This window comes from Panicum hallii, chromosome 8 (genome assembly GCF_002211085.1).
Source record: "Panicum hallii strain FIL2 chromosome 8, PHallii_v3.1, whole genome shotgun sequence".
Lineage (NCBI taxonomy): Eukaryota > Viridiplantae > Streptophyta > Magnoliopsida > Poales > Poaceae > Panicum > Panicum hallii.
The window spans coordinates 38,474,541-38,497,576 of NC_038049.1; the positions used below are offsets into that span (position 1 = coordinate 38,474,541).

At 51.9% G+C, this 23,036-nt stretch overlaps 1 protein-coding gene across 1 annotated transcript; it reads left to right on the forward strand.

Annotated features, from left to right (window-relative positions):
- The first annotated feature begins 20,538 nt into the window (after nt 1-20,538).
- LOC112902966 (BOI-related E3 ubiquitin-protein ligase 1-like) lies at nt 20,539-22,550 on the forward strand. The gene has a single exon (XM_025972168.1). The coding sequence runs from the start codon at nt 20,760-20,762 to the stop codon at nt 21,822-21,824; it is 1,065 nt and encodes a 354-aa protein (XP_025827953.1). The 5' UTR covers nt 20,539-20,759; the 3' UTR covers nt 21,825-22,550.
- Nucleotides 22,551-23,036: the final 486 nt, after the last annotated feature.

The following is a 23,036-nucleotide window of genomic DNA, read 5'->3' on the forward strand; positions in this document are numbered from 1 at the left end:
ACCATTATTGTGACTAATGAGTTTGTGCAGCGTTGTAGATCATTATTGCTCATTTGGTTATATGTCAAAAGAAGCCCCTAATTTTCATTATTCAAAAAGGCGATCTCGGCATTCAACTGTATAATGTGTCAAGACTAAGGATCTTTCTAGTCCTAAGTGTCACAAGGTTGAGAAGGACACTTAGGTTAGTATAGGTTTTATAGTTTTGTAGTGATCGCACTATTAAGAGGGGTTTAGGCTTAGTAACTTGAGCATGGACATGGTCATTTGAAAATGGATGCACACAATGGTCACTCAGGTTTCTAGAAGTTCAAATAAGTGGTTCTCAACTTATATCTCAAGAATATTTGGATTTCATTCAAGACTCAAGTCAGAACAGGCAAAATCAGAAAAATCCTATTCACCGGTTTAACCGACGCTTGAAGTTTTATATACATCGGTTAAACAAGGTCAGCAGAGTTTGACAAGTCAATTCACCGGTTCAACCGATGATATTTGAAAAGGGACGTCGGTGCAGTTGTCCAGAGACTCGGTTTTCAGTTAATCAGTGGACAAATTGACTCACCGGTTAAACCGACGCTGTTTGAAATTTGACGTCGGTGCAGTTGTCCAGTGAATTGGTATTTCTGTTGATCAAAGGATGATTACACTCACCGGTTAAACCGATGCAGCGACGGTTAATCTGCCCAAGCTGTAACGGCTAGTTTTCAGAAATGGCAGTTTACATTCAACGGTTAAACCGACGATGACTATTGGAGGGACGTCGGATTAACCGGCGCTACGCAGTTTTCTGGCAGCTTTTTCTCCAACGGCTCTATTCGTGTGAGCTGCCCATATATACCCCTCCAATGGGTCATTCTACCACTCTTGACACCAGGCAACATCCAAACACTCATACTATAGTCAAGAGCCACCTTGAGCTTCAACATTTCATACACTTGTTCATTCAATCATTCAAGAAGCAAGATTAAGGACTTGAGTAGAGAGAAGCTTGTGTGCATCCATTCTTTGTGATTGGTTCTTGCTCAAGTGAAGGCCTTAGCTTGTTACTCTTGGTGATTGGCATCACCTAGGCGATCTTGGTGATCGAGGTGATTCTCGCGGAGCTTGCCAAGGATTGTGGAAGCCCGGAGAAAAGACTTGTACGTGGCTTGATCTCCACCACACCGGGAAGGTGAACGGAGACTCTTAGTGAGCGCCCTCGTCTTGGTGACTTGGGAGGTGACAATACTCTTTGTGAGTGTCACAACGTGGATTAGGGGTGTGTGCCAACACATCGATACCACGGGAAAAATCCGGTTGTCCCTTGTCCACTCTACTTTTTCAAGCATTATATTTCATGCAATTCATTCATGTGCTTGATTTAGGAATCACTAGTTAGCTCTACCTTGCTAGGCTTTATCCTTTTTTTATCTCATCTAGCTTGTGTAGGTTGTTTAGCTATCCGGTTGGTGAATTGGTGCCTTTCTAGTTTTGCATAGGTTAAGGTTGCTTTATCTTGTTTTAGAAATTGAAAAAGGCCCAATTCACCCCCCCTCTTGGTCCATCGATCCTTTCAATTGGTATCAGAGCCTCGTTGCTCATTTGGATCATTAGGCTTCACCGCCTAGAGCTATGGCCAAGATGGGTGGTTCGCCGCCTCACTTCGAGGGCAAGAACTTTGCCTATTGGAAAGTTCGCATGGCCGCATACCTTGATGCGATTGCCCCCGAAGTATGGTTGGCAACTAAAGTCGGATTCACCGGAGAACCCACCCCCGACCAATTAAAATGGAATGCTAGAGCTAGAAATGCAATTTTCGAAGCTATTAGTGAGGAGGTCTTTGCTAGAGTTAATGGCATGGACCTAGCAAGTGATATTTGGAAGGAACTCATTGAAATACATGAAGGCTCCACCAAAGTTCGTGAACAAAAATATCACTTGTTTAGAGCTAAGTATGATTCCTTCAAAATGCTAGCTCATGAAAATTGCAATGATATGTATTCTCGCTTGAATGTCATTGTCAAGGACATTAATGCACTTGAAATATCTAAAATTGACAGTGCATCCATCAACCGCAAGATCCTCATGCTACTCCCGAAGCCCAAGTATAACATTATCAATGCTATGCTTCAAAAGGAGGATCTCGCCGCAATGGAAGTTGGAGAACTTGTGGGGGAAATTCGCGCTCATGAAATGAGCATTCTTGGTATGACCGAAGAGCCAACTTCAAGCAAGTCAATTGCTCTAAAGACCAAGACAAACAAATCCCGCAAGCTCAAGATGGTCAAACAAGACTCAAGTTCAAGCAATGAAGAAGATGATCATCACGAGAGCTCATCCGATGTTGAAGATGATGGAGAGCTTGCTCTCATGATGAGAAAGTTCACACGCTTAAATGAGAAGATCAACAAGAAGGGCTTCAACTTTGACTCCAAGAAGGGAATGTTCCGGCCAATGGATGTCAAGAACAAGATTTGCTACAATTGTGGCGAAAAAGGACACATCCGTCCAAATTGCCCCAAGCCGGACAAAAGAAGCAAGGATAACAAGGGTAAACATCGCCATGATTCAAGCGATGATGAAGAAGAGGAGAGGAAGAACAAAAACAAGAGACTTGGGAAGAAGAAGACCCATGACAAGAAGACCAAGCTCTTTCCAAAGAAGAAAGGGCACACCAAGAAAAGTTTCTTGGTGGAGAAACAAGAATGGGTGACCGATGTCTCATCAAGCGAAGACTCAAGTGATGAAGAAGACATCGTCACCATCGCCCTCACCAATGAAGAACCTTCTCTACCTCCGCCTCCTATGTGCCTCATGGCAAAAGGTAACACCAAGGTATGTGAGGTAGATAGTGAAGATGATAGTGATGAAGAGCTTGATCCTAATGAATTTACTAACCTCATCAATGAGTACACATCCGTCATCAAAAGGGAAAAGGGCAAAGTTAAAGTTCTTGAGAGCACTCATGCTAAGTTAGAGCTTGCCCACTCCGACTTACTTAGTAAGTACAATGACTTGCTCAAAAAGCACAATGAGTCACTTGTACTTGCTAAGCAAGTTGAAGAGAGCCACAAAAAGCTTAAACAAGAGCATAGGGAGTTGGCTCACAAGTATCAAGAACTCGAATTTGCTTATGAAGTAATTGACCCAAGTCTTGAGAAAGTTGTTAATGAAAAGGTCAATGCTTCTACTTCATGTGATGACCTACTCATTGATGCATATGCCACTAATGTTGTGCCCAAGCTTGCCTCTTCTAGGGAAAAGGAATTGATAGATCAAGTGGCAAGCCTCAAGAGTAGTGTGGAGAAACTCTCAAGGGGAGAATACATCCACAAGGAGATTCTCTTCAACAATGCCCGTGACTATGGTAAGAGAGGTCTTGGTTCATTTCCGGAGCCAAACATGGCTACAACTCCTTCTCCGGAGATCAAGACAAGCTTCATCAAGGAAGTTGGTTCATATTGCCAACATTGCCAAGTCACCGGGCACCACACTAGGGAGTGCACTTTACCATCACGTCCTCTTCCTAAATTACCCAAGAATTACTCATCAATGTTTCAAAATAATCATTTTCTCTTGAGTAAAGTGAAGGGCAAGGTGAAGGCCAAGTTTATTGGCAAAATTGCTAAGGAGTCGAAGAAGAAGCTCCCCAAGCAACTTTGGGTCCCAAAAGCTCTTGTCACACATGTGCAAGGCCCAAAGCTTGTTTGGGTTCCGAAAACTCAAAAATAAATTCTCATGTGTGTAGGTGAACTACAAAGCCGGTGGAAAACATTGGGTACTTGATAGCAGTTGCTCTCAACATATGACCGGCAATGATAGCATGTTCACCTCACTTGAAGACCCCGGCGATCATGAACATGTCACCTATGGTGATAACTCAAAGGGGAAAGTCTTAGGTTTGGGTAGAATTGCAATTTCAAAAGATTTATCCATTTCAAATGTTTTGTTTGTAGAAGCACTTAGTTTTAATCTTATTTCTATTGCACAATTGTGTGATCTTAGACTAACGTGTACCTTTGACAAGAATGGTGTTGTAGTGACTTATGAAAAAGACAAGTCATTGGTATTCACGGGGTTTAGGCATGGCAATATTTATTTGGTGGATTTCTCTTCAAAGCAAACAAGCACCATGACTTGCCTCTTCACCAAGTCGTCCCTTGGGTGGCTTTGGCATAGAAGAATTGCTCATATTGGCATGAGCAACCTCAAGAAAGCCCACAAGAGAGGGATGATCACCGGCATAAAGGACGTCACTTTTGACAAGAACAAGCTATGCAAAGCGTGTCAAGCCGGAAAGCAAGTTGCAACTCATCATCCTATCAAGACGATGTTGTCTACCTCCAAGCCGCTCGAGCTACTACACATGGATCTCTTTGGTCCAACTTCATACAAGAGCATTGGTGGTAACCTCTATTGCCTAGTAATTGTTGATGATTTTTCACGTTACACTTGGGTCATGTTTCTAGGCGATAAGGGTGAAACTCCGGAAATCTTCAAGACATTTGCAAGAAAAGCTCAAAGGGAATATAATTCCCCAATCGTGAAGATTCGGAGTGACAACGGCACCGAGTTCAAAAACATGAAGATTGAAGAATGGTGCGATGAAGAAGGAGTCAAACATGAGTTTTCCGCCACCTACACGCCTCAACAAAATGGAGTGGTGGAAAGGAAGAACAAGACACTCATCACCCTAGCAAGAGCAATGTTGGATGATTATGGTACGTCCGAGAAGTTTTGGGCGGAAGCAATCAACACGGCGTGTCATGCATCCAACCGAGTGTATCCTCACCGACTCCTCAAGAAAACTCCATATGAGCTCATCACCGGGAGGAAACCAAATATATCATACTTTCGAGTCTTTGGTTGCAAATGCTTCATATACAAGAAGAAAAGGCTCGGTAAGTTTGAAAGTAGATGTGATGAAGGTTTCTTTCTTGGTTATGCATCAAACTCCAAAGCATATAGAGTATTCAATCAAACCTCCGGGTTAGTTGAAGAAACATGTGATGTGGAGTTTGATGAATCTAATGGCTCCCAAGAGGAGGTTGTTGGCTATGAGAATGTAGGGGATGAAGAGATTGAAGAAGCCTTGAAGAAGATGTCCATTGGGGATATCAAGCCGGAAGAGATGCATGAAGGCAATGATCAAGGGGGAAGACCTTCCTCATCTACACCAAGCACCTCCACGGCACCCCTAGTGGATGAAGATCAAGATAAAATTGATCCACTACCTCAAGAAAATGTGTCAACGCCAACACCCCAAGTCCAAGAACAAGAAGAGCAAAATGTTCCACCACAAGCACAAGTCACTCATGATCCACCCCAACAAGCATCCACGCAAATACCGCTAGTGAAGCATGGTCGCATCTCCAAGGATCATCCAATAGGTCAAATCATTGGTAGTCCTTCCAAAGGACATAGAGGAAGCACTTGAGGACTCGGATTGGGTGATGGCCATGCAAGAAGAGTTGAACAACTTCACCCGCAATGAAGTATGGGTCCTCGAAGCTCCTCCAAAAGACAAGAACATTATCGGCACAAAGTGGGTCTTTCGAAACAAGCAAGATGAACATGGGGTGGTTGTACGCAACAAAGCAAGACTTGTGGCAAAAGGGTTCTCTCAAGTCGAAGGTTTGGATTTCGGTGAAACTTTTGCTCCGGTCGCAAGACTTGAAGCTATCCGCATCCTTCTTGCTTACTCTTCACATCATAATATAAAGTTATATCAAATGGATGTGAAAAGTGCTTTCTTAAATGGCTTTATTAACGAACTTGTTTATGTTGAGCAACCTCCCGGGTTTGTAGATCCGAGGAATCCTAATCATGTTTATAGGTTGCACAAGGCACTCTATGGGCTCAAACAAGCTCCAAGGGCTTGGTATGAGAGGCTTCGTGACTTCCTAATCATGCAAGGCTTCAAGATCGGGAGGGTGGACACCACCTTGTTCACAAAAGACGTCAACGGGGATCTTTTCATTTGTCAAATTTATGTTGACGATATTATCTTTGGCTCAACTAATGATTTACTAAGCCATGAGTTTGCTACCATGATGTCTAGGGAATTCGAGATGTCCATGATTGGCGAATTGACCTTCTTCCTTGGTTTTCAAGTCAAACAAATGAAGGAAGGGACATTCATTTATCAAGAAAAATATACTAAAGATATCTTGAAGAAGTTCAAGATGGATGAATGTAAGCCAATCAAGACACCCATGGCAACCAATGGGCATCTCGACTTGGATGTGGACGGTAAACCGATTGACCAATCCCTCTATCGCTCTATGATAGGGTCTTTGCTTTACCTTACCGCATCTAGGCCCAATATAATGTTTAGCGTGTGCTTGTGTGCCCGTTTTCAAGCTAACCCTAAGGAATCACATCTTTCTGCTGTGAATAGGATCCTTCGGTATCTCAAGCACACTCCTAGCATAGGCTTGTGGTACCCCAAAGGCGCTAGTTTAGATCTCTTGGGATACTCGGATTCGGATTTTGCCGGAAGCCGTGTCGATCGCAAGAGTACCTCCGGGGGTTGCCACTTGCTTGGGCGTTCTCTAGTTTCTTGGTCGAATAAGAAGCAAAATTCCGTGGCTTTGTCCACCGCGGAAGCGGAATATATAGCTGCCGGTGCATGTTGTGCCCAAATTCTATATATGAAGCAAACCCTTTTGGACTTTGGTGTGAAACTAGGAAGAATTCCACTCCTTTGTGACAATGAAAGTGCCGTAAAAATTGCCAAGAATCCGGTTCAACACTCTCGCACAAAGCACATTGATATTCGCCATCACTTCTTGCGTGATCACGAAGCCAAGGGGGACATTTCCCTTCAAGGTGTGAGATCCGAGGAGCAATTGGCGGATATTTTCACAAAACCTTTAGACGAGAGTACCTTTGTTAGGCTAAGAAATGAGCTAAATGTGTTAGATGCGGCAAACGTCATGTAAGTTGCCATGTCATATAGAAAAATGCATACATATAGGACACTTGTCTAACCATGGCAAGATAGTGATGAGCAAGGGTTTAGCTAGAGGTGGTGGTCCACTTGTTTTCCTCTAGGCTTGTAGAAAGGCTCATCATGATGAAGCTTTCCGTGGGATCAAATTTGACAAGTAGATCTTAAATTCTCGTTAAGCAATTTCTTGTCATATAGTTGTGCATCTCATGATTACCTTTCTTTCGCATGTGTTTGTAATTTGCATTATCATTGCATGCGTAAAGGTCACAAAGGAGGTCACTTGATGAAAATGAGACTTGTTTTACATGCAAGATCTTAATTCATGAGAAGTGAGAAGAGTAAAGTGTTAGGTACGTTATTGCCTTGTGAGCAATGTCATTGTGAGTTTGAAGCTTTCCTCCTTCAATATTCCTATGACATGGCTCATACATTTTAAATAGGCGCTTTGTCTCTCTTGCGACTTAACCTTGATCTTGAAAAGAAAAACTATTTAAAGTTATTAAGCTATCTTATTTTGAGGGGTAAAGTCGCCTATGCAAGTCCATTAACTTGAGTTTAGTTGAATCTTATAAGTTCATTGGACTTAGCATAGAAAAGTGAGCTGAGAGAGGGTTTTTGGGTTCACCGGTTAAACCGACGTTCAATGGATCTATACTCATCGGTTTAACCGGCGTTACTAAGTGTCAGTCACAGCTCAGTCATTTCAGGCGTTCAACCGGCGTATACAAAGTTTGCAGCATCGGATCAACCGATGAATAGAACACCGATCTCACCTCAAAATCAACTGGTATTTGCATCGTTCAACCGACGAGTTCACTTTTCAGATCATCGGTTCAACCGGCGTACAGACATGGATTTGGCAGGGTTTCTGGTAAACTACACCGACGCAATCAACCGGTGCTCAAAACCTAAGCGTCGGATCAACCGGCGATAGGAAAAATTGCGGGGTCCACATGTCATATTTCTCTCTTGCCGGCTCACGACCCATTCGCTCTCGCTCGTGTTTTTCCTTAACCCCTCGCCTTCGCCTCCGCTGTCACCGCCGCCGCCGTCCGCCGCCCGCGCGCAGCCGCTTTCTGCCGCCCGCGCCGCCGCCGCGCGCCGCCGCCATCTGCCGCTCGCGCCCAGCCGTGCCCGCGCACCGACCGCATTCCCGCGCCCGCACCCGCGCGCCCTCACTGCGCCGCCGCCAACGCTAGCGCCCTCACGCACGCCCTCGCGCCGCCGCCGCCCGACGCACCGCCGCCAGCCCTGCTGCGCCCGCGCGCACAAACGGCACGCCCCACACTTGCGCCCGTACGCCACCGCGCCCACAGTGCCGCCCACGCTCCAAAGTTCCACCACTGCCATCTTCCACGCCGTGCCACCGCGTCCTCTGCCGCACACGCGCCACCGCATTGCATCGCTTTCACGCCGCGTCTTGTGTTTGTCGAGATGGGTCGTGACAAGAGAAAGGGAAAGGAGGTCGTTGTTGAGGAGCCCGCGCGCAAGCGGACTCGCGCAGCTAGAGAGGCCGAGAGGGCCGAGATGGTGGCTAAGGCCGCCGAGGAGCAGGCGTCTGGCCGTGCTCGACCGTTCGAGATCAGGGACACGCCAGCCAGGGGCAGAGCCAGAGGCAGAGGCAGAGGGATGGGCAGAGTCCGAGGTGCCAGGGCCACCAGAGCCGTGACAGCAGCAGCAGCAGAGTCTGGGTCAGAGCAGTCAGTCTCAGCGGCAGAGTCCGAGTCAGAGTCAGCGACAGACCAGTCTGAGCAGTCTCAGGGGCAGGCTACACCTCAGTCACCAGCTCTACGACGTTCTGGCCGCACTCGGCAGACGTCCCCCGGAGAGCAGTCTTCACCAGCGACCGAGCGTCGCACGGGACCGAGGACGCGAGGTGGTCACCAGCCACAGGAGCCTCGCAGGTCCACAGCAGCAGCAGCAGCAGCTCGACGAGCCGAGGCCCTAGCGGCCGAGCGCGCAGTGTTCCGTATGGACACTGTCGTGCGTCTGGAGCCAGGCGTACTGCTCCAGAACTTGACCAAGGCCAATGCGGCGAAGGTCAAGAGGCTCAGATGGAGTGTTCAGGAGGAGGAGTGGTTCCCCGTGACGCGAGACAGCAGGGTCGATCGCAGATTCTGGACACTTCTACAGGCCAGTTTCTACGAGACCTACCAGAGGCGGGGCCACAGGATATTTCCGCACAGAGTACTTGACTGGGTTTCACTGAGGACAGCAGCAGGGGGAGCAGATGTCCGTGTGCACTTCGAGCACTTCAGAGGTCTGCCCAGGTTGCTCTCGATTGAGAGGAACAGATATATTGAGGACTGGGTCAGAGTGTTCTACGCCACAGCTTGGATTGCCCCAGAGCGCAGAGCTGTTCACTTCATGTTTGGGGGGCAGGTGTTTGGTTTGTCCAGAGCGACACTCGCAGGGATTCTTGGAGTTGACTTGGTTGACGTCTCCCTGCACGAGATGGTATATGGAGATGCAGATCCTCCGCGCAGAGCCATGATTGGCGGAATAGCACCTTCTCACGAGGCTATCTCACAGTGCTTCCGCCAGCCCTTCCCGGCTTCTTACGCCCGTGTCCCCAGCTTGCTGACCCCTGAGGCCTACGCAGTTCACATGGCACTCCGGAGGACTTTGCTCCCGGGGAGTGGCTACCCAGAGGGGTTCACCGGTCTGCAGCAGCTACTGCTTCTTCACATCCTTACTCATGAGCCGTTCGACATTGTTGACTTCATTTTGGCTGAGATTGAGGATGTCATCACTGATGGGATGGGAGTCGTGCGTCAGTTCCCATATGCTCACTGGATCAGCTTTATTTGCTCCATGATAGTACCAGCTGAGTCACCCGTCAGTGCAGTCTACCGGCAGGACGAGGTCCCCTGGTTTCCAGTATACAGACCGACAGCACCCTCAGACAGGAGGAGAGGGAGACAGGCAGATCGTGCTGCCATGGCACGCTTGTCACCAGAGGTACAGGCCCGAGTGGCCCAGGAGGACGAGGCACTGCTTGCCGCAGAGGCACAGCTTCCCGGAGGAGATGATGAGATTCATTGGTCAGACCTAGAGTCAGACTCCTCCGAGGATGAGGAATACTTCCCTGCACCAGCCCCAGCCAGTCATGATCATGAGGCAGGAGGTTCCGGAGAGCCAGCTCCAGTGACAGCTGCTACTGCTACAGTTTCTGAGTCTCAGGTGTCTCAGCCGTCTGAGCTCACCGCACTACTACAGCAGCTGGTCACACAGCAGAGAGAGGATCGTCGTGCTCAGGAGGAGGCCAGGAGGGCCCATGAGGCACAGCTTGCACAGATCCAGAGGGAGGCCGCCCGAGAGCGAGCTGCTACGGAGGAGCGTTTCGTCGGCCTCATTGACAGAGTCTCACAGAGGACGGACGCTCAGTTTCAGCAGATGCAGCAGGGCATGATGGCGATGTTCGGGATGATTTCACAGTTATACTCTCACACCGGACTCGCCCCTCAGCAGCCAGGACAGTCAGGCCTTCAGGGCACCGGAGCACCTCCACTTGCAGTCACACCAGCTCCGGTCACTACTGCTCCAGCTTCCTCCGCGACCCCAGAGATTATGTTCTCACTGTCAGCACTTCTCGAGTCTGCGAGTCGTCCTATCTTCTCTCCACTGCCTGCGACCTCGCTCTTCCAGGAGTCACCCACAGCGGTGCAGTCAGTTGGCCTCCCCGCTGTACCACAGTCATTACCTTCAGGGGGAGGCGGAGAGGTGTCCTTAGCCCAGCAGTCTTCACAGCCGGCAGCTTCAGCACTCACCACTTCAGATGTTGACACATCTTCTGCTGAGCCGGCTACCACTTCCACGGACCCTCTCCCAGGCAGTGCTAGCACCAGGGCCTCGACGACAGCCTCGACTACAGCTACACCTCCGGTCAGCTCAGCACCTACCGGCACTTCAGATCAGCAGCTACCGGCAGTCACAGAGGATCCTCCGTCTGACGACGACGACGATGATGATGACCCGGATCGCTTCCTCGCCGTCCCGCGGCACCCAGATCAGTAGACTTTTTGTGCTTTGATGCCAAAGGGGGAGAGGGAGTCAGGGGGAGGGTAGCAGTAGAGAGAGCTCGATCTGACTTTTGATGTTTCTTATTGTATTATATTTGATGTTAGTTCATGGATATGTACATTTGTCATTTGAGCATGCTGAGCTTTTGAGACATATCTATGGATTTCGTTTGGTTCCTTTCTTTTCGAGTTTGCTTGTGTTTATTCGTGCCTTATCTTTCTCGCTCTCTCGATATCTATGTTTATGTTGTCATCAATCACCAAAAAGGGGGAGATTGTAAGCATCTAGGCCCTTAAGGTATGTTTCGGTGATTAATGACAACCATTATTGTGACTAATGAGTTTGTGCAGCGTTGTAGATCATTATTGCTCATTTGGTTATATGTCAAAAGAAGCCCCTAATTTTCATTATTCAAAAAGGCGATCTCGGCATTCAACTGTATAATGTGTCAAGACTAAGGATCTTTCTAGTCCTAAGTGTCACAAGGTTGAGAAGGACACTTAGGTTAGTATAGGTTTTATAGTTTTGTAGTGATCGCACTATTAAGAGGGGTTTAGGCTTAGTAACTTGAGCATGGACATGGTCATTTGAAAATGGATGCACACAATGGTCACTCAGGTTTCTAGAAGTTCAAATAAGTGGTTCTCAACTTATATCTCAAGAATATTTGGATTTCATTCAAGACTCAAGTCAGAACAGGCAAAATCAGAAAAATCCTATTCACCGGTTTAACCGACGCTTGAAGTTTTATATACATCGGTTAAACAAGGTCAGCAGAGTTTGACAAGTCAATTCACCGGTTCAACCGATGATATTTGAAAAGGGACGTCGGTGCAGTTGTCCAGAGACTCGGTTTTCAGTTAATCAGTGGACAAATTGACTCACCGGTTAAACCGACGCTGTTTGAAATTTGACGTCGGTGCAGTTGTCCAGTGAATTGGTATTTCTGTTGATCAAAGGATGATTACACTCACCGGTTAAACCGATGCAGCGACGGTTAATCTGCCCAAGCTGTAACGGCTAGTTTTCAGAAATGGCAGTTTACATTCAACGGTTAAACCGACGATGACTATTGGAGGGACGTCGGATTAACCGGCGCTACGCAGTTTTCTGGCAGCTTTTTCTCCAACGGCTCTATTCGTGTGAGCTGCCCATATATACCCCTCCAATGGGTCATTCTACCACTCTTGACACCAGGCAACATCCAAACACTCATACTATAGTCAAGAGCCACCTTGAGCTTCAACATTTCATACACTTGTTCATTCAATCATTCAAGAAGCAAGATTAAGGACTTGAGTAGAGAGAAGCTTGTGTGCATCCATTCTTTGTGATTGGTTCTTGCTCAAGTGAAGGCCTTAGCTTGTTACTCTTGGTGATTGGCATCACCTAGGCGATCTTGGTGATCGAGGTGATTCTCGCGGAGCTTGCCAAGGATTGTGGAAGCCCGGAGAAAAGACTTGTACGTGGCTTGATCTCCACCACACCGGGAAGGTGAACGGAGACTCTTAGTGAGCGCCCTCGTCTTGGTGACTTGGGAGGTGACAATACTCTTTGTGAGTGTCACAACGTGGATTAGGGGTGTGTGCCAACACATCGATACCACGGGAAAAATCCGGTTGTCCCTTGTCCACTCTACTTTTTCAAGCATTATATTTCATGCAATTCATTCATGTGCTTGATTTAGGAATCACTAGTTAGCTCTACCTTGCTAGGCTTTATCCTTTTTTTATCTCATCTAGCTTGTGTAGGTTGTTTAGCTATCCGGTTGGTGAATTGGTGCCTTTCTAGTTTTGCATAGGTTAAGGTTGCTTTATCTTGTTTTAGAAATTGAAAAAGGCCCAATTCACCCCCCCTCTTGGTCCATCGATCCTTTCAGAAGTGTTACGCAGGGAAGTGTTCCTAACTTTTAGAGCACAGCTGCGTGAGGCGACACTGCGTGAGGCGACGGCGAGCCATGTGGAGGCTGTGGCACAGATGGGTGCAACGAAGGTGCCGCCGTCATGAGCCGCTCCCATATCGAGGGCCTGCGGGTCAAGGATGCTTCTCAAACCTTTTACGCCGTCGACGCTGCGAGTGGCGGCGGCACAGGGGACATCACTGGCTCCTCCGGCTGATTGATTTGGGGGATACAGCACACCGAAGAGGTCAGCGCATTGTAGGAATAAGATCGATGTGCAGTGCTAGATGCAGATAGGGAGGATCACTGATTGTTGCGAGCAGCAGTCCCAGGGAAGATAGCAGATGAGAGTTGCAGCACGGGGCAGAGCGATGATAGGATCGGAGGCGGCGCAGCCACGCAGGGAGGGCAGGACACATACCTGGGACTAGATTTTTTTTTTCTTCCCTTGAGCTATGAAGCTCATGATCTTGACACACTTTTTTAGTCATAATAAAGTTTGTATCTAGGTGCTACGGGACGCTTAGCTTAGACACATTGTAGAAAGAGTTAGAAGGAAAACGTATCTACAGGTCTCTTTTCTTGTAATGGGAACAGTATAGGCCAAGGTTGGCCGCCTGCATGACCAGGTCTATTTCTGGCAAATGACGATGGGGCCAAGAAGCATACATAGACATACACTAAACTGTTTGCATGCCATGACCATCTCCGCGAGACAGACCGCACAAGTCATCGCGTGCATGCTTGCCTACAGCCTACCTCGTCCATCTGACCCATCAACCTAGCTAGCTAGCCAAAGGTCGGCCCACGGCCCGGTTTTCAGCCCGGCACAGGCATAGCCTAGCAAGAAGTTAATCGGGCTCGGGCTGGACAGCACGAGGCTCGTGCCGTGCCTGGGCCGACTCCTCGGCACATGGGCCGGCCTGGCCCGGCATGTTTAAGCCGCAGCCCGATCAGGCACGTGGGCCGGTCCGGGCACGGGACGCCTACTAAAGCCCGGGAGCCCGAGCGGCTCGGCGTATATAATGTCCGAGCGCCGGCCCCGAAACCCAAGCCCTCCATTCTCTTTCGCCTCGCCTTGCCTGCCGCCTCTTTGCCTTCCCCCGCTCCACGCGCGCCCCTCCCCACCCCCTTCCCAACCCCCCAAACCCTAGCCTCGCCGCCGTCGCTAGTGTAGATCCGCCGCTCCCCTCGCCTCCTCCGCCTCTTCTCACCTAGATCTGTTGGTCCCCTCCCTTCTCCTCCCCCTCTACTCGCTGGATCTAGCTCCTCGGTGGTCCTCCTTACCTCCCACGCCACCTCCCGGGCCGCGGCTCGGCCAGATCCGACGCCGGCAGCCACTCTCCTCCCTCACCTATGATCGGTGAGGGGGATTGAAGAAGGTGAAGGCGGGGCCGCGGGGTGCCAGGGTTGTGGCCGAGCGGCGTTGATGCTAGCCAAGTCTGGTTCCTTTGCTCGGCAGCCTCCTCGGCTCCTCTGCTCGTCGGATCTAGCTCCTCGGCACCACCAGATCTGACGCCGGCAATCCTTCTCCTCCCTCTCCTATGGTCGGTGAAGAGGATTTAAGAAGATCAAGGTGGGGAAAGCCGAGCGGCGGTGAGCCGGCGACACAAGCCAGCGATGCCCGGTCTGGTCCTTTGCTCGGCGGCCTCCTCATCTCCTCTACTCGGCGTCAGATCTGCTCCCCCTCTCTTGTTTTGTTGCTTCTCGACCTTCTTCATCTTCCTCTTCTCCAATCCCCATCTCCCTCTCCTAGTCTTCGGTGAGGTCATCGACGGCAACTCCGGTGCTTTGGTCACAGGTAACTCCGGTGCTCCAGTCATAGGTAAGTCCGGTCCTCTTCTCTTTCTTTTTTTCTTTCTTGTTTCGGTTCTAACTGACTTGTTTCTCTACTCTGCCTCTGTTGCTCTTTCTTCTTGAACAAGCTGTCAAGGGACCGGAGGCCATCGATGGTTGACGACGACCCGTCATCCCACAACTATGAGTTGCGGGCGATGGGTCTTCGCGAAGACGATGAGGACGACCTGGCTGCGGATGCAAAGGAGTTGTTTGGCAGCAACTCTGCCATCAACCTAGATGTAGACGTCCAAAGACTTCCTAAGGGCCGTCTGCGTAGCCGACCGGCTCTGAGAGCGTGAGCACCAGCGCTGCCAGTGGCAGTGGCGGCTCCAGGAAGAGGAGGTCGTCCACCTCTAAGGTGCGGAAGGATTTCAAGGAGATCTATGAGGTAATCGACGGTAAGGAACGACGAACTGGTGCTAAATGTAGGCATTGCAAAAAAAATTTCATTGGTAAATCTACCCATGGTACTGGACGGTAAGGAGATCTATCATCTTTTGATAGATGGCCACACTTTTGACAGAACAACATTGGTATGTGGCTAAAAAAATTTGAATTCCTTGAACAGTTCTATGATTCCACTATTGTTCTCTCTGGTGTTTATTATCCTACATCTCCATTAATATTGCATCACGTTCTTGAGATAGCTAGCTATCTAAAAAATTATGAAAATAATAGAGATTTAATAAATGTTATTACTCCTATGAAAGATAAGTTTTTACAATATTGGTGTGATATTCCTATGCTTTATGCCTGCTACTTAACTGAGGTAAGCGCTAAACTTTCTGTTATTTTTTATAAGTATGATGACAAGTTTGGTGCTGTAAGATAACAAAGAGCTGCACAACCAGGCCCTACAAGTAAGAAAAGGACTGCTTGAGGTAAGATCTTTGGGGGTGATCCTGCTGATTCTAGTTCCTAGTGTTGTTGGTCTTGGTGCTGGTCTTGGTGGTTCCTTCTCCTTGTATAGGAGATCATCTGCTAGTCCTTTGCTGCGTGCTACTACTTCTGGTGCTTCTCTAGCTGCTGCTTCTGAACTTTCTGCTTATCTAGATAGTGATATTGTTAACCAGTACGACGATGACTTCAATATTTTGAACTGGTGGCATGCGCATAAACTATTATATCGTGTTCTTTCAATCCTAGCTAGAGATGTTATGATTGTGCCTGTTTCTACAATATTATCACAATCTGCTTTTAGTACTACTGGCAGGATCGATGCAGGACTTCAGCATGCCGTGAAGGATCAAGAACTTGAGGACTATTTTCAGAACTTATTTCTTGATGAAGAATATGTGTAGTTTGGTGGTGTACAGGTGTGGACATGTGGTCCCGAACTTAAACTTAAACTGATATTGATGTATTTGAACAATTTAGAGCTGATTGTACTCTTTTTTCCTTTGTATGGTTTTATCCTCACGAGGTGTGAGGTTTTACCTACAAAGGTTTTTAATGAGGTAGAAAATAAAACAATCCATTTCAAATTTATGAATGTGTATGTTTGAATGCTCAATGCCTTTATATTTGGATGTCTATGTCTGTCTATGTGCAAATGTATTGTTTGAATGTGTATGTGTGAATGAAAGTCTTTGAATTTGAGAATATCTTAAGATTTCAATAAATTTCTAGTTAAATTTGAAATTTTCAAATAATTCTAGATTGACGAAGGGGTTCATGTCTATATGAGCTCAGGGGCTGGCACGTCACGCAGATCCCGCATGGACAATCGAGCCGGCCCGGCATGGATAACAGGCCATCGTTTCGTGCTTAGGTCGAGACCTCGTCACGTGGACCGGGCACGATTAAGTAATTAGGCTAATCGAGCCAGGCCCGATCTGACTGGGCCAAATCGGGTTTGGGCCGTGCCGTGCCGTGCCGGACGGCCCGAATGGCCAACTATGGTAGTTGGATCACCAGGTCTGCAGCTACCTACCGCTCCCATAGTGCAGACACGCAGTGCAGGGCATTTGCTGCTTCACGGTCGCTTGGATTTAGCGTTCCTGGACCGTCAGGTACTAGCAGCAGATGGTGCCTTCCTTCCCGGACTGGCAGGTACTAGCAGATGTTGCTGGCTTCGACGCTTCTTCCTCGGTCACGACGGCCCGTCCCTTCGGGGACGTGCTGGCTGCCACATTTACACCTAGCTTAAGCCAGGCATCGATGGATCAGCACGCCAAGGCCCCAGCCAGTAGAGCGTAGACCCATCTGCTCCCCGAGGCGACAGAAGGGCAAGGGCGCCTCAGATCAGGAGGCGTTGCGTGAGCCAACGTTAACCTACACCTAGCTACGACGTGCGGGGGCACCCATGATCCATGACGCGTTGTTTGTTGGTATGTGTGTGATGGATGAGAGCGTACAACCCCTTCGAGAGTGTGGTTCGCCGACTGGGAACGTGGGTATATTTTCATTCTAATAATATTAAAATTATTTTTAAACAACGTACCACATACTATGTATGTCGATCCATTTATTCGGAAATTTTTGTAACCGGTACGAAACAACGTACCACGTACCATGTCGATCCATTTATTCGGAAACTTTTGTAACCGGTACAACGCGCTGGTAGCAGCGCCATGCGCCACCCACAGGCCGCAGCCGCGTCGTGCATGCCGACGACGCACGCGGTGCATGCAGGCCACGTCGCCGAACGTCCGAGCCGCGACCGATGGAAGGTGGTTGCGCACTTGCGGCAGCGCGGCTATACGCCAGCTCAGCAGCCCACGGTCACCTAGCTAGAAGCCGCTGGCCGCTTGCGCGCGCGTGCGTACGCGAGCGCCATCGATCCCATCAGCCACCTCACTGGCTGCGCGCACCAGGACCAGGAGGCATGCATGCCCGTGCTGTGCTGCCTGTGCACGGTGGGGCGCCACGAGCGCCGCGTGTTTCCGTTACGCACATGACCGGACGCTAGCTGCTGTTTCATCACGACGTGTGTACGTACGTACAAAAGCGAGGACGCACGGCACCGCAGATGCAGGTTGCGCGGGTGCGGCGTACCTGCAGGTAGCTAGCGTACGTACCGGCGCACCGTACCCTACCACGCATGCAGTCCCGTCCCCACGCGCGGGCACGTACCGACGACGTACGTGCACATGGCCTGTCTGTCTCTCGCCGGCGCCGGCCGGCCGCGCCGCATGCCAGCACCCGCCCGCCAACCCCGCGACCGCCGCCACTGCTGCACGTGCATGCCGCGATGCATGCACCTGGCCTGCAGGCGCAGGCTAGCGTGCGTCCTCCGGGTCCCCCGGGGCAGCTGGTCACTCGTACGGACGCGCGCCTCTCCACGATCGGGGTCAGGCGATCCGACCGGTCTTGGTCTTCCCGCGCATGCGCGGCGCGCGGCCCGCGGTCCCGTGGCGGGCCGTGGGGAGCTTCCGATCCTGCGCCTTTCCCTCTCCGGACGTGCATGGCTTCCGGTACCTTTGCCGGCCATGTGCCCTGCGAAACCTCTGGCAGCAAGATCACCGCGCATTGACACGGACGCTGGAACCCAGACCATCAAAGGCCCTGCGCCTGATCGTTTCACCTCCACGCGGCCCACGCAGCTGCTTTTCGCGTTGCCGTGCGTGCGTGCGTGGCCCGCTGCACGCACGCACGCCAGGCCAGGCCAGACCGCCAGCCAGCCAGCCCGCCTGCCGCCCGGGGGCCGCGTGGCTCGGGTCCGTGCTCCACATCCACCCAACGCTCCAATCGCCCGGGTGGCGCGGCCGCATGGCACGGCGTGCCGACGCTGGCGCCGGCGGAGTGGCCGCGGTGGCGCCACCCAGCGCGGGGCCCCCACGTGCCCCCGCGTGGCTGTGGCCGCCAGCCACCCTTTCATCCTTGGACGCAGCGACCGAGCCAAGATCACCTTCTTTATTCAAGTATTGAAATCCGGAGGGGTCGGATTTGTCTCTACGGAAGCGGAGGGGCGGAATAAAGAAGCGAGGCGTGCGCCGCGCGTACGGCAGGCAGCTACCACCACCGGATCGGAGGACGGGGAAGACGCCCAAGGAAAAAAGGCAGGTGCAGTGGCTCCCGCGCAGGGTGTGGCCAGAGGGGAGGAACGCCACCGCCCCCACCGCCACCGCGCGCCGGGCCTGGCATCACATGCCCCTGCTATCGTTACCCGCGGCGCCCACCCGCTCCGATCTTGTCCAGGAAAGGGTGTTCCTGCAGCGGGCAGCGGCACGGGAAGCGACACGGGGGGAAAGAGATCGCCGGAACTCCAGGCTCCCCGCAGCGAAAGGGCATCCGGAGTGTAACCGGCCGCTCCCGCTTTCAACCTGGACCCACCCAGCGTATGGTTGTCTGCTCTTGTGTATAAGACCGATCAAATCTGTGCACAAGACCGGTCAAGTCTTAAAAGATAGGTCCTGCTCCAAATTAAAAAATAATTTTCTATCTCTCGATCCCATACCGATTGCACACGAAGGCGCAGCATGCGCGCGTCCTCGTCCCATCATCATTCTTTGCTGACTTTTTTATTGCTTATCGCCCAGTCTTTAGCTTGAGGCCGGGTCTTTACCTTTTGCCGTTACAACCCTTTTTAGCACCACGGGAACGGGGTCCCCTGGTCCGTGCAAATTAAGGATAAGTGGGCTAAAAGATCCTCCTACCCTATTAGCAATAACGGGCCAAACTAAAGCGCCTCCTAGAGGTTCCGAGACCGCAGGAGGCCAAACACCTCCCCGAGACATGGCGGTACCTTCATGGATAAGGGATTCGTCTGTTGGCGCATTTTAATGCGCCTGCCATGCTATGACAGAGCGAGGCTCGAGAGACGGCACACCTTCTCTGTAAAATAACATGATTAGAGGCATGCTCACAAATGGCACGGCGACCGAGATAGAGGGAGCCTCCCCTCCCGGGTCACGTCGCGTTATCTAGCGATGGACGGCGGGGTGGCCCCGCCACTCGCACCTCCCGTCACATCGGATAAACATAGAGAGGAGCGTATGCGGCTCCGGGCAACACATAGGAAAGACTCCGAGCGATGCATAGAACTCGGAGCAATCCCGGGATCCTTGAGGAGGTCCCCAGGTGAGGACAGTGCTGGCCCGTGGCGCAGGATCCTATCTGGCTGGCGAACGTCACTTGCAGACCAACATTCCTCATCAGACGCCGCATCCACACTTAAAACAATTATGGCTACCTTGAGGTCACTTGCGGCAGCTCTAATGGTGCTATCAATAAGCATTATCAGATACGACACAACTAGCACTACTAGAAAAACGCTCATCCAGTACCAGTTGGAAAGCCATTTGTCCCGGTAATACCGAGACTGAAAAGTCTCAGTCGGAAACAGGCTTTAGTACTGGTTTGAAACGGACATCGGTTCCGGTAATAACGAGAGTGAAAGTCTTGATTTTCGTCGCACGTAAACCATATTGTTGCTAACAAAAAAATATGCGCTGCTAGACAAACTAGCATTAGTACTGGGCATACGACAGGTTTAGTACCGTAGTATCGTAGCAAATTATAGATTAATTAGACTCGTTAAATTTATTTAATAGATTTATAAATAAATTTTATTTAATAAGATTCTCATTTGACGGGGACTGTACATCGTGCGTTCACACCTCACACCTGACACCACCACCCCCTGCAGCCAAGGCTGGCGCCGTGCGCGTGGCCCACCCACCGCGCGGGCCGGCAGCCTTTCCGGACGGGATCCGCTTGTCGACGGCCGTTGCATTGGGCACCCGCCATTATTGCCCTACTTGATCCACGGCCACTACACCGCGTCTCGTACTGCTTTGCCGCCCGGCCCCACACTGATTTCCGGCAGCCGTACACGCACGCACGCACGCTCCGTCAGCTCGTCGTCCGCCTCCCACCGCGAACCCCGGGCGCCCGCCTCCCCTTTTGTCGTCGCCTCACCCGTATCACCCATGCGCTCCCACCAGTGAGTGACCAGGCCACCACTACCGCCCACCCACTCGCCGCGACTCCCATCGCCGCCGCAGTCCATGTGGCGTCGCCACCTCCGCGGTATATAACCCAACCGCACCTCCACCGTACCCACTTCCTCTTCGACTTCCCCACTTCAACTCTCTTTCATCTATTCGATCCGATTCCATGGAGAGAACTCTTCCGGGCACAACAATGGCCGTGCACCAGGCGCGCTTCGCCGGCGTCCTTCCGCCATGCGCCTGGTACGGGGAGCTCAACGACTACGGCGCGCTCCTGTCCGCCGCGTCTGCCAACGGCGGGTGGCAGTACGACTGCGCCGCCGGCGGCGGCGTGGCAAGCGGCGCGCAGAGCGAGCTGACGTGCAACGGTGGCGCCGCGGTGGCCCTGCCCTCGCGGAAGCGCGGCAGGGAGGACGAGCCCGAGCGGCACTACGTGGCGGCGGCCTCGTCGGCGGCGCTCCTGCCGATCCCGGGGTGGCACGAGACAGCCCCCGTCGCGCACCAGCCCCCAGCGGCTGTTGCGAGCCGGATGGCGCAGTCGCCAGCGGCGGTCACGAGCCGGATGGCGGAGTCCGCGATGGCGTCGACGAGCGGCCGGCCGGCCGCCGCGGTCGCCGCGTCGTCGGTGGCGGATGCGCTGGTGGCCGAGATGTGCCAGCAGAGCGCGGAGGTCGACGCGCTGGTGCGCGCCGAGTGCGACCGCCTCCGCGCCGGGCTGGAGCAGGCGCGCAAGCGGAGGTGCGTGGCGCTGGCGAGCGCCGCCGCGAAGGGCGCGGCGCGCGCGCTGCGGGACCGGGAGGTGGAGCTGGAGGCGGCCCGGCGCCGCGCGGCGGAGCTCGAGGAGCGGCTACGGCAGGCGGCGGCCGAGAGCCAGGCGTGGCGCGGCGCGGCGCGCAGCAGCGAGGCCGTCGCGGCCGGGCTCCGCGCCACGCTCGCGACCATCCTCCTCGGCGGCGGCTCCGCAGCGCAGCCCGCAGAGGAGGGCTTCGGCGACTCCGGGTCGTGCTGCTTCGTGGCCGACGCCGACGACGCGCCGGTGGTACACGCCGCCACCGCCTCGTCCTCGGGTAGCAGCAAGTGGGCGTGCCGGGCGTGCGGCAGCGGCGAGGCGTCGGTGCTGCTGCTGCCGTGCCGGCACCTGTGCCTGTGCAGGGCGTGCGAGCCCCGGGCGGACGCGTGCCCCGTCTGCCTCGCCGCCAGGAGCGCGTCCATCCACGTCGCCGCCGACTGACCGATGACCACCGGAGGTCGCCACGGCGCGCGTCGGTTGGCTCCGTGGGCCGTGTCGTCAACTGACATTACTCCAGATGCGTAATTAGTAGGCTGTTAGGTCGTTAGATGAGCTCGATCCCGTTCGTTTGTTCTTTCCGGGAGTTACGGCCCGGTGGATGATTTGTTCCGTCTTCTGTTGAATGTGAATGAGCATCTGCCGCAGCTACGTGCTTCTGGTCCAAACCCTATACTGGCCACGGCGGAGCAGAGCGGACGCCGTCGATCTGCCACCAGGCCGTGTGGGCTCACGTGCGTCGTACGCCGCGTCATCCAAGCTTTCGTTCAGAGAAAGCGCGAGGAAGAGGCCCGACGAGGAGTCATCAGCACAGAGCACACGGTGTAAACAGTTGCCATGCATCGGGCATCGGCGTTTGTTCTTTTCCTTGCCGTGCCGTTCCTGGTTTGCTATCGTCCTTTGCATCATGACAGGGATAGATGGCTGCTTGTACGTAAAGTAGTACTTGTCCGGTCCTAGCCAGCTAGTCTTTCTCCTTTTGTCCTAGCGATCTCTGTTTCACATTTACCGCGTCGATCACTTGATTAGGGCTTCAGTTTTGCACGTGTTAGCCTGTTAGGGGGAAAACCATACAGATCAGTTCAAAATGGTGAGGCATCAGGCATGGAGTCACATCATTAGCCTTGTCTCTACCAACCTACGTGCATACGGCCCATGCCCGTTCTGCTCTGTTCTTCTTTGCTAGCTTTTGATCATGTCCTTCTCCAGTCGAGATCGATACAGTTGGGCAGATGGCTGTCTCATCTCTCTGCGCGGGATGAGGCGTGTATGTGAATCCAACCGAACCACGAGCTCACAATCCGTGTCCTATCTACAACAAGACGGCAAAGATCAAGCAGGTCACATCCGCTTTTATTTTCCCTGGTCGACCAGCGCGTGACCGACTGACCACCGGCCGGCCGGGGTCCCTTTCCTCGACCGATCGTGCATTGATCATTGATGCTGCCGCTCATGGCCTGCTTCGTCCGTGTAGTCCCCGTCAGTCAAACCGATGAGCCTGCCTGCCTTTTGCGACCAAAAACACCAGCTGCACGCATGGCATCATGGCCTTTCGCCTTTGATGGTCGATGCCGGTTGATGGGGTCTGTGTCTAATGTGATGAAAAGAGCACATGGAATGGAACGGAAAAGCTGGTGGCCGGTGGCCGGGCAGCCA

Bases quoted from the DNA above. Each gene is read 5' to 3' on its own strand.
- LOC112902966 (XM_025972168.1), top strand. From the start codon at position 20,760: ATGGAGAGAACTCTTCCGGGCACAACAATGGCCGTGCACCAGGCGCGC.